Genomic DNA, 12,365 nt, shown 5'->3' on the forward strand with positions numbered 1-12,365 from the left:
GATCTAGAATCTAAGTAGATGCTTAGAAGATCAATAGCATGATTTGCTGTTTAAATATCCCCTAAACGAATGGCAACTCCACACAGATGGATGCCTCATAGATCTTCAGATCAATGGGTTATATGTGCTTATGCTTTATATATGCAGATACAACAAAGAGTAGGGGACTGCGACTGGTAGCCACATGTGCGCATTGTTTGTCACTGTTTAGGGCCGCAGACTTTTGTCAGGCACCGTACGGTAATAATTAAAAACATAAAAAAAACAACCAAGGGAATCGGGAAACGGTTAAGGGAAGAATGGAGGAGGCAACTGGAGAAACGGGTGAACGGCAAGACGGGGGCAAGAGAGTGTGTGTTTGTGTGTGTATTTTGCCTACTTAATCATTGTCTGCCGCTGCCGCCTGCCTCTGCGTTCGCCTCTGCCTGGTGCGTGCAACATGCAGCAAGCATCGGCCCGACTACCGACTCCCGACTCCCGACTCCACTCTGTGTGTGCAACTGCAACCGTTGCTACTTGATTTGATTTACGCCTGCCAATGCTTTATGATTGAGTGGGGCAGACGGGGCACACACACAGCCGCACACACACACACACACACACACACAGACACATAGCCGCCGCGTGGATCTCTCTCGCAGATATATATTTTTTTTGTGTGTTGGCTTTTTTCTCTCCTTTTTTTGACGTCTGTTGCCTTGCAATGAGGCGCAGCGTTGATTTGCCTTTGTGGCATGCATCGGGGCAGCAGTCGGCAGCGGCAGCGGCATGAAAACTAGAAAATGCAACGCAAAAAAGGGCCTAAAAAATCGAGAATTTAATCCCAGCTGTCCACAAAAAAAGGGTCGCGCGTACAACGATTCAAATAATTTTCGTTTGATTCGTTTTTTTTTTATTTCTATTTTTTTCATATCAAAAATTGGGAATTGTGCTTCAGCTCATTGAATAAATCAAAATCAAACTCATTTGCATGCCAACTGATAAATTATAGGCAGGAACTGGGAAACAGGACCTCGACGGAGAGATGGTCCCGAAACCAATGTGAATGCCAATCCCAACCCCCGGCCGCAGGCAACCCTTCCGGCATGACACGATCTGTGTGTGTGGTTGGTGCAACCACCAATTCGAAAGGGTCAAACATCTCCCCTTTCGGAGGGTCAGGCAGGGAAAAGAAGCGCAGAGTTCTCTTGAAGACAGCAGAACGGAATCATCGGATGAATGGGATGACACGCCGTAAATTAATCGAACGATAAAGCAAAGGATTACCCAGGCACATGCAAACGAGTTTCTCCTTCTAGAGGGGATTATTATAGGTCCAGTTGTGGGACATGCGCATCCGAGGAAAACCTCTGCGGATCCTAAGAAAATGTCCATTGAATCGCTTTGAATTTTGTGGAACTTTCAGGCAATTCTCCTTTCTCAAGTTCCGCCCTTAATTGTCTCGAAAAACATTGTGTGAATCTCTTAGAGTTTGTGTGAACAACAAGAACTGATCATAATATTAACATTTCCCCCCACAAAGACCCCAAAAGGCATGCAATTTGGTGGAAAACCAACAATTGCACACTCAGCGAAATCTCTGGCGTATGATTTCCGTAGATATCCGTTCTGTATCTGTTGGATATTTTCCTTAAACAAATAAAAAGGGAACACCGAGAGACGCGAACGTTGAATGTTGATTTTAGTGTGGAAAAATCGACGCGTGTAAGCAGCCAAAAACCAACAGCAAAAGTTATGCCCCACATCAAATAGTATTTCAATAAAATCAAATTAAGCAACAACAAAACGACTCACAAAAAAAGGGGCGTGGCAGTGGGCCAGGAATGATTGCAAATGGTAACAAGCACTCAAAAGTCAAAGCGAATTAAATTCTAAACTAATTTTCATGTCGTGCCAAAAATAATAAAAAAATACAAACAAAACGAAAGAAAAAAAAAACGGAAAAGGAGAGCAAGAGGCAGACCCATAGACGGTGACAGAACTGCAACACGGGGGGGAGGCAGTGGGCAGGGGGCACGGTCTAACGTGTGGGGGCGTGTGTGTGTGTGTGTTGTTTCTGCTTGCAAAAACCAACAGCCTAATCAAAGCATCAATAAAAAATTGTAAAAACATTTGAAACACCAAAGCAGCAAGGCAGCAAAATCACAAAATTCCACAAATTACAGCAGAGAAAGACTGGGAGAGAGATCTCTTAATGGATGTTGCCAATAAAATCCTTGCCCCGCTGCCCCGTTGCTCCTTCCCCCCGGCTGGCATGTATCTGCCAATAATGATGATTCCTTTTTAATGTGCACTCCCCAGGCGTTTGGTCATTACTCAAACAAACGAAACTTTGAAGGAGATCTACAGAGATCTCTGAGAATGCCGAGATGCAGGCAGGCGCAGGCAGGCAGAGGCACTCGCTTTTTGTTTCTGTCTCTTTTCGTTTTTTTTGCATTCAACCGTATCGATCACACCACAAAATGTTGCCAATACTGCAAGGAAGGAACCCCAAACGAAACAGCAACTTCAAAACTCATCATCATCATGCCCCATGCCGCATGCCCCATCTCCCATCTCCCATCTCCGACATTTCAGAGTCAAGTTCTCGAAAAAGGGGCGTGCACAAAATGATATTTTATTCAATATCCTCCAACATCAGGTTCTCTTAACGATTTGTCCTTTTCAAGCAAAAGAAAAACTCTCTGTGCCTCGGTGTAGGAAATCAAATTGATGGAGAGACTGACTGGAGGCAGAGACAGCTACAGAAACAGAGACAGAGACAGAGACAGCTGAAGAGAGACACATAGATCGACGGAGTACGAGAAACCTGAAATTAAAAACTCATAAGATATCGACTGATATATTGAGCTGCACAAATTACTGACAACTGAAAGATGAAAGACAGCAGCGGCAGCGGCAGCAGCAGCAGCAGCCAAACACAAAAAACAAAAGAGATTTTCAAGACAGGTTTGCCATCCATCCCAACCATCCATCCCATCCTTCTTCCCTTTCCCAGCCCCGTCCCCGTACCCCTCCTTTTGCTCTTTCTGGCTCGATCTTTTCGGTTTAGAGAGCTCCTATATCTCGCGTCTGTGTGCTCTGTGTACTCGCGTACGAGTATATGCATATAAAAAGACAATTAGTTGTTATTAAGTTGTACACAAAAGCCGTCGAATCTTTTCTTCGCTTCCTCTCCTTTTGGGTTTTGGCATCCCCATCCAGAGATACGTGTACATGTGTGTTGCTTTTGTGGAACATTGGAACGCAAGATGAACGAACGGTGGTTCCTCTAGATGCGGAATTAATGATGCAATGACAATTGATGCACACCACGCAATACACCGCGCATTTAGCATTTATGATATTTATGCTCAATTAGTGTCATGTCTCCCCATCTCCCCTGCTGCCATCCCACCGCCACCCAATCCACAGCCATTGGCATGTGTGAAGCTTTTTAGGTTGATTTGATGGCCAGAAGACTTGAGCTTCTCATCCAAATCTGTCAGAATGTGCTCGTTACTGTGCGGATTGAGTGTGAGAAAAGTTTCCAGAGTACCAAAAAGTTTAAAGCTGAGTTCCTTGAGGTTTTTCAATGAGCGGAAACCTTTTTGATTTATTAATATTTGCATGGATCGAATGGTCACGAAGTTTAAAGACTATTTGATGGTTATGGGCTGAGTTAGTTCAGGAGATTCATTGATTTTGTGCATAGTTTTTGTGATACACGACTCTATTCCAAAATAAACTAATCAAAATTGAACAAAAACCATTCTGAATACTCATTATTCTATATGTAGATGAAATGGGAGGAAAATTTGTGGACCATTTCAATGATTGAAATCAGAGTTACTTGAGACCTCATTTCATAGATGGATGCACTCCGAATGGCACTAATTTGATGCCAAATTAACTAATTACTGGCCTAAGCGCTTACAACAGTTTTTGGGGTCAGAGTTTTGATGGCTGGAATGCATTCGGAATGCAGAGTTCCAGTGAGGACACTTCTTCACTTGCCGCACATCGAGAGAGAGGGAATGAGAGAGAGCTTCAATTAGCTTCATCAACAAATTCATAATTAATGCCATAAACCGGAAAGAGAAAGAACATCAAATGATCATCATATAAAAATTGATCAACGCACACACAGATACAGATACAGATACAGATACAGGCATAGATATGTACATCTATGGCGAGCCACAGTTCATGAACTCAATTTTTAATAATAATTTTCAAACGATTTTTTATTTGGAATTATTTGTGGCGTGGTTCAGATCGAGGCCGGGGTTCGGGGTTCGGGGTTCGTGGTTCAGACTACACCCACCACAAGCTTTTAATTGTTCGATTTTCATTTCGTATTCGTATCGCTTGTCGCATCTCATAGATACAATTTGTGGCCATGCATCTGTGTGCGTTGGTGTGTGGGGGATATTTCTGTTTCTGTTTCTGTTTCTGTTTCGGTCTTTTATTTCGTTGTGTTTTAATTTCCGCGCTGACAAATTAATTTAATTATATTAACATATCTTTCCAGCGATCGAACGATTGAACAGAACTCACAAATTTATATTTTTTCTGCTTGTATCTTGTATCTTTTCTGTGTGTGTGGGTGGGTGGCCGGTCGGACCGGGCTGGACGCGCGGACGGGTTGGACGGGGTGGTTGAATGATTCTTTCTCGGGGGTTCTCTGACTCATTAGCTTGCTCTCTCACAGCACGAGCACGGGGGTAAATTGCACTTAAAACGCTAAAAATTATACACGACACACGCAGCGATCTGTATCTGTATCTACGTATCCACGGTGTATCTGTGTATCTGTAACCGTGTGTATCTAACGGCTTAAGCCCGCGTGGACATCCCAAGGGTTGGCCCATGGCTGATGCTCATTTCGATTCGATTTTTTCGGCATATGCAAATGCCATCCTGCCTGCACATCGGCCATCTTTGAAAATTAAAAACTTTTTATAAACTATCATCAATGCGGCGCCTCCTGTTTGCATCTGTATCTCTCGGGCATAAATGGTGTGTGTGTGTCTCGGATGTGGTGGTGGCTAAACCCTGAACCGGTTTTTGATTTGATTAAAACGGAACCCAAAAAACTTGAATTTCTATCATCATATATAATTTTTTGTATATTTTGTTTTTTTTTTTTTTGTATACGGTTTCGGTTTCTGTTTCGTTTGCATTTGGCAATTAGTTTTTCTGTGTTTCCCCGCGTTTTCCAGTTTGCAGATCACAGCACAAATCAATGACAAATTTTCAGTCTGCAATTCTGTTTTTTTCTTCATTTTTTTTGTTGTATTATTTGGTAATTGTAGAACCCTCCATCGCTCCATCGCTCCCTCGTTCTGTCTTTTTGTATTTCGGGTCTTTGGGTCAAGTTTATAGATTGCATTACGGAAATTAATTTCTGTTCTTCTTTTTTTATTTGGGGCTGCCCCACATTCGAAATCCGAAAAATATTAAATGCCAATGCGAGCACATTTTTTCGATTTCGATTTGTGTCAATTTTGCAGACAAAATGTAAATAAATAAATGTCCACAAAAATACCACACACACACACACACACAAACACACACGACAGAGAGAAAGAAATAAAAAAAAAAGGGGAAAAGAATGTCTTTGGACAGCTGCCGACTGGAGGGGAGCATGTATGCTTTTCTGTTTCTTTTTTTGTCTTTAATTTACTTAATAAAACTTCTATTTTTGGTATGGCAAATTACCTTTTTTCTTTGTTATTGTATGGCGGGATGTGGGGATCGAGTTATAATTTTGTTTTGGCCTCAAATATTGATTCATAGAGCGGCAATCGATCATCAAAAGATCGTTAGAGAAGCGGAGATTGAATGGCTGGAGAAGGGGAGTTCTGGCTAACGAGTTCTGAGAACTGGGTTTCGGCTTTTTATTTGCAACATGCCACTCATCGTGTGCACAAATATTTGCATTTGCCGACGGCAAAACCCCCCACAAGATTTTATTTTTTCACGGGAAATCCCTCACTATTCACTCTTTTTTGGAGGATCAATCGAGTGGAGATGGAGTTCTCTCTTCCAATTAAAAAGTGCCCCTCAAAACCTAATTAACTTGCCACAGCACCCAGAGAATATTCATTCGTGTTTCTAAGGCACATTCATTCTATATTCGTATATCTAAGGGAAATATTCATATGTCTGGTCCTGAAGGGGCGGGGCAGGACAGGCCACTTCTTTTGCCGCCTTATTTGTTCAGACTCTGGCATGAAGCCAATGAATTTTTCAACATCGTCTGGGCATCCTCCGCCACCCCCCATCCAAATTCCCTCCCTAGAGGGTATCCGTCTGTCTGCCTGACGATCTTGTCTGCTCCAAAAGCAAAACAAGCAAACATAAAGGAAGTTATTCATGCAATAAATTGTTCACTAAATTATTTGCTTGTTGCATTTTGCATTTCATTTTTACACAGAAATCAATAATCGAGGGAACAACAAATAAATACATTTACAACACAAATTAGAGGCAGGCAACAAATGCTAGCAACAATAAAACATACATTTGCCACAGACACGCAAACTCAATTAGTGAAAAAAGTTAACTTAAGGCCACCCGTCTCCCCCGCTGGCTCCCACACTCTGCAGGCCCGGTTGTGGGAGAACCTCGCCACACATTTTGCATCTTGCAGCAGTTTTTTTTCTTTTAAATAATTTCATGGATAGATGAACGCCCTAAATATAATTCCAATAATTTGTTGATGGGTGAAATTTCATTTCCATGGCATCTCTTGCATGAGGTCGCAGCTTTCGCTAGGAGATACTTTTTTTGTAAATTACAAAAAAATCAAATTTAGCGACATATTTTTCACCCAAAATAAAATCCCAAAAGAAGAACCAAAACAAAAGGAAAACAATATACGTAAACAGAGAACATAATATTCAGAAACATTCTTCGGATTTCATTAATAAGTCTTTTTTGGGGGGGTTTAATTACACTTAGGAGAACTTGTTGACACTTTGGATATCACTAAACCGCAGTTAACTTTTTGCTGATGTAACAAAAATCCACCCAAATCATAAGAATTCATTAAGAACTTTTTCTGGTGGGTGCCACAACTACAAAATGAGCTAAATATCAGCTGGATAAACCTCGCATTAAAAGATAGCCCTACGACGACACTTTTTCTGCATGGAAGGCACTTTTCAATGGTGGGGATTTGTTTGGTGTTTTCCTCTTACCTGTTGCCAAAATTGTGCCAATAAATAAATTTGCTCCTTTTTGAAAAACCAATCGTTGATTGATTGAACAGCCGTCAGATCCATATCGGCTGTCCCAGCGGCTTGTGGCAATGTTGGCTGCATTCGTGGGCTTTCCTCCAAAGATTCGACTGTCAATTGTTGTTGTTGTTGTTGTTGCAAGTGTTGCAGTTGTTGTTTTTGGTGTTGGTAATGCCAATAAATCTGTGGCTAAGGCCTGGCATTTAAATGCCGCAAATTGTTTTCCCACTTTTTACACTTTAGTTTCTTCAGTTTTGTTTTTTGTTTGTTCCTCGTTTGTTTGTTAGTAAGTTAGTTTGATTAAGTTTTAGTCACACATCACATTTGACACCTGATTTGTTGTTGTTTTTGGTTGGTGTATTGTTGCAATTACTTTTTACGTGCCCAAAAAAATTCATAAAATACATTTGAAAAAACCCAAAGCCTTTTATTTTTTGATTTTTCCTCTCTTATTTATGTTGCTCAATAACTGTTGTTGTTGTTGTTGATTTTGATTATTTTCCAACAATTTCCAAAGAAAATGCAAAGCAATTTGTTGTGAGAGGAAGAGCTTTTTGTTGCAAGAGAGTGTGACAGAGTGAGTGAGTGAATGTGTTAGGGGGGAAGATTGTTGATTGTTGATCGATGATTGGATATTTGTTGTTGATTATTGAGTTTAGGCCATGGCTGTTGTGTTGGTTGTTGTTTGTTGTTGCTGCTGCTGCTGCTGATCCTGGGCCCAAACGCAGCTGTTGTTGTTGTGGATCGTGTTGCAGGTGTTGCTGTGGTTGTTGTGGATCGTGTTGCTGTTGTTGATTATTTTGCACATGTTTCAGGTTGTTGCTGTTGCTCTTGCTGCTGCTGCTGCTGCTGCTGTTGTTGTTGTTGTTGCCACTCGACACTAATACACGCGCACATTCTTCTGATTTTTAATTGAACAGAAAACAGAAAAATCACTTGAAAAAAATAACCGATTTTCGTATCTTTTTTGGGGGTTTCCAATTGGTTGATGTTGTTTTCGGGCGGGGATCGATCTATCCTCCTTTATGGGGTCCGGTTCCGGGTTTTCGTTCTTTTGTTTTCGTTTTGTTGTTGTTGTTTATATCGTGTGTGCCGTGCAACCGGAGACCAAAACACACACACGGGCACACACACACACACACACACCTTGCACACACGCACACACACTGACGTACAGAGCGAATGGTTGGGGGGCGGGGCGGCCGTAGCGCCTTTTCTTTCAATATTTGTTGCTGCTCTCGTTGTGTGGAGCGTGGTACGACGACACAACTCGACAACTCTACGGTCCACGGTCTACGGGTCTCCGTTCCGTTTTTTCCTCAACGGGGTCTCAGTCTCAGTCACACACGCACGGCGCAGGCGACGACCACGGAAAGAATGAAACGGAAAGAATGAACGAAGCAGCGACAACCCTCGAACGGCGAACGAACGGCGGCATGGCGCTGCGTCGCAGCTCACACACACAGGCTGAGACTGGCAGAGGCAGACTCTGGTTCCACTCAAGAGAGATGGAGAGAGAGAGAGCGCGCTCGAGCGAGAGGAGAGTCACTCAATGCGTCTCTGGGCTGGCTGGCTGGCTGCTGCTTTTGATTTTTCTTTCAATAGGTTTTTGATTTCTGTGTTGCTGCTGCTTGTTGGTGTTGTTGTTGGAGCATTTTTCTGCGCCGTCGCTGTCTGCCCCGCCGCGCTGCGCTGCCACTGCCACTGCCACTGATAACTGCTGTCAGCTGCATGTATTGAAATTCATTCATTCAAAAAATACCCGTTCTTGGCGCTACTCTCCTCTCGCTCGCTCTCGCTTCACAGAGAGGGGGGGACCCTTCTTGCATGTGTGGCGGGCAGCGACGCCTCTGCTCGCTGCTCTGGCATTCAATTTGTAGCCCAGCCAGCAGGGCCTCTGTCGCCGTCGCTGCTGCTTCTGCTGCTGCTGGCAGAGCAATGCCTTTTTTCTTATTGGGAAAAACTTATAGGGACTTGCGCCCTCCCACTCCCACCGCCCACCGCCCAACACCTCCTTTTGTAGTTCTTGTTTATTGAGCCGCAGATTGAGTGCAACGCAGAGAGAGAGAGAGCGACAGAGACGGAGAGCGCGCGAGCACGCTGAGAGCGTGAGAGAGTGTAAGCGAGAGAGCAACAGATTTGTGGCTGACTTTCGTGAGTGATTTCTTGTTACTGTTTTGTGTTTTGTTTCTGGTTTTGCTTATGAATTACCGTTATGCTATTTTTTTTTTGTTGGACTGTTCGTGATGGAGGGGGTGCAGTGGGTGGAGGGAGGTAATATTATTATTGCGTCTGGGATTTCCTCGGTTATTTTCTCGATGGCGGAACGACGCGTCGCAGGACAAAGGAATAGAATCTGTGGTGGCGCAGAGTCCTTTACTCCTTTACGGGCAGTTGGAGCTCCGTTGGATTTAAGCCCGGCAAATGTAACTAAGCCTGCGAGTATTTCCTACCTCTTCGGTGCCAATACAAAATTGTTTGGCGAATTCTTTCAGGCTTCCATTATCGTGATGAAATTCGGCACTGAAGCATGCAATTAAATGCCATTTGTAAATAATTCTGGTTACTTTTGAGTGTTTTTAATAAGCAAAAATGCAGCACAATTTGAAGCTTATTGCTATCACAAATTTGTTAATTTTTTAACCAAAGTATCTATGTAGTTCCAATATGCATCCATTAATATGGAGTAGAGTAGAGTGGACCCTAAATCCATAACATATCCCACAAGCCCTTGCTGTTTCTTTATTCCCAGAATTTATATCCAGCCACCTCTTTCCATTACATATTACTATTATTAATGCATGTTACATGGACATGGCAGTCGGTACTTTTATTCTAGTTTTAAAGAGGATGTTCTGTTAATTAAAGGTGGAGCTCTTTTTATAGACAAAAATAGAACAGAAATTTAAGGAGGAATTATTGGTTATATTATATAATTTTTATCGAAGATTAAGTCAGTGCGCGATCTGCACTTTTTACAAATTTTAGAGATTAACTAACGTTCATCTATAATAAATACTCGTATGTACCAAATTCTGCTCCTACTGTTTTAAATGGATCGAATAGCAATGCCTCACTCCCACAGCTGAGGCTAAAAGCAAAGGCCAAAGGCAACCTTAACCCCATGCATACACCCCCTCCTACCGCCTACACACCCAGCGAAGTAACAATAAGTAAAATTTGGTAAGGGGATAGTGGGGTGGAAGCTTACACCTATTCGGAGTCGGAGTCGGAGCTGCAGTTTTTGCAAGAAGAGTGGCTCCGGCGCCCGCATCGTGGAGCCGAGAGCAAGGGCAGCCACCCACACGAAGACAGAACACGATGCTCGGCTCTTGGCGCTAGCTTTGCTGCTGCTGCTGCTGCTGCGTTGCTCCTCCGCTCTGCTTTTCGATTTTTTTTCTCAGCCAACCATTTGGGGGGCAGCGGCAGAGCTTTCATGCCCTCTCATTTGTGCACATGTGATTGACAATCGATGGGATGGATAGCTGGCTGGCTGGATGGATGGACTGCTGGTGCACTCTCCCTCGAACAAGTGTCTGATAAGATTACATTGCGCGAGAAGCACTCACCGACGAACACCATTCAAAGGCAAACACCACTCAAACACAAAACAGCATTCAAATCAGCCAAACCACACTCAAAAACTGGAGAGCGCGCTCTCTCTCTCTCTTTCCCTCTCTTACTCTATCAAGTTTGAGTTTGAATTGCATTTGCAAGCGGTCACAGGGGTCGCAGCCGAAACAAGTTCGAAAGAGAGCCAGTCTTTCGAGCTCTTTCGAACAAGAGTTGAGTGGAAAATCCACCAGGAAAATTAAATAGAAAAATACATTTTTATACCTGATTGGGGCTTGAGTTCTCCATTCTTGATTCTATGGAATTGCTTGCTGTCTTTTAATATTGATACATATTATTTATTTGGAAGTTTCTATCGATGATGAAGTTCGAGTTTTAAGCGTGAACAAAGCAGTAGGCAACATGGCAATACAAATATTATTTTATTTATTCAAAATATGGATATGAAATAAAAGTTAATATGGGATGTGGACTATCAGTTCAAAATTACGGTAAGGCAATATTTATTCACAAAGGCATTTTCTTGTATCCTGCTTACTTGTTTAATCGGAAAATAGGAAAGAGCCACGAATGTAATGATGAATTCTCAACAAAATGTGCAACTTAGCAGAGAAAGACATAGCCCTGAGAATGAGTCTTCAATTTGTTTACTATAATTGAGGCGGAGGAAGGAATTTTTATTGCCCGTTTCGATTACCATTGAAATGTACGAAAAATACAATACCTCAACCCGGAAATATTAATAATTAATGTAAATTGAGGGTTAATATATTACATACCAAATATTTCAGAGCATAAAGAATATCACAGCTTCCATAGAGTTTAATCCCCTCAGATCGTGCTTACCGTTAGCCTTCCGAAGCTCACTCACTCACTTACCCACCCTCTCACCAACACTTGCACTCTCTCTCTATCTCTCTGCCATTCCACTCACCCAACGTGGCAATGTTCGGGTAGCTCGCGCTCATTCGTGTGACAGGCCAAGCAAGTCGTTTCGCTCAATTCCCGATAATTCCCATAATAAAAACCAAAACCAAATCGCACGAAACACACACACACTTATGCAGGTACATGTACTAACACACGCTTACAAAGGCAGCGCCGCCACGACAGACACCAACACCAATTGAGGAGAAAAAGAAACAGAAAAAAAGAAGAAGAGGAGGAAGAAAAAAGGCAGAAAAAAAGAAATACCCATTTAGGCCCCGCCCCATTTGATTGGCGAGCAGCAGACGACGACGACAACGACATCGTCAATGGACAACACACACGAGGGGCGAGCGACGCGACGCGACGACACGACATGTGTGTGTGTCGTCGCTGTCGCTGCGCAGGTAGCAGAAGCCCCAACATCATTCATCGAACGAAGACGAAGCGTCGACGACGACGACGCCAACGACGACGCAGCATCGCAACAAATTTGCTGGGACCGACTCCCCTCCCCCCACCAGCACCCGCTCTCTTTAGGTTTTTCTACTACTTCTAGCTGGTGCGCCCGGCCGGCCCTCTCTGCCCCTCTGCTAGTGCTGTTGTTGTAATCAGTTAAGGCAAACGCTCACTCGCTCG

General features: G+C 43.0%; 1 protein-coding gene across 5 annotated transcripts in view; it reads right to left on the minus strand.

The window, feature by feature from the left end:
• The window catches only part of LOC117903278 (homeobox protein cut), a 90,203-nt gene extending 82,300 nt beyond the window's left edge, over window positions 1–7,903 (minus strand). For all 5 annotated transcript variants that reach the window (XM_034815182.1, XM_034815183.1, XM_034815180.1 and 2 more), the window contains exon 1: window positions 7,188–7,903. In XM_034815182.1, the coding sequence (XP_034671073.1) occupies window positions 7,188–7,310 (123 nt within the window). In that variant the 5' untranslated portion in view covers window positions 7,311–7,903. The remainder of the gene's footprint in view (window positions 1–7,187) is intronic.
• Window positions 7,904–12,365: the final 4,462 nt, after the last annotated feature.

This window comes from Drosophila subobscura, chromosome A (genome assembly GCF_008121235.1).
Source record: "Drosophila subobscura isolate 14011-0131.10 chromosome A, UCBerk_Dsub_1.0, whole genome shotgun sequence".
Taxonomy (NCBI): Eukaryota; Metazoa; Arthropoda; class Insecta; order Diptera; family Drosophilidae; genus Drosophila; species Drosophila subobscura.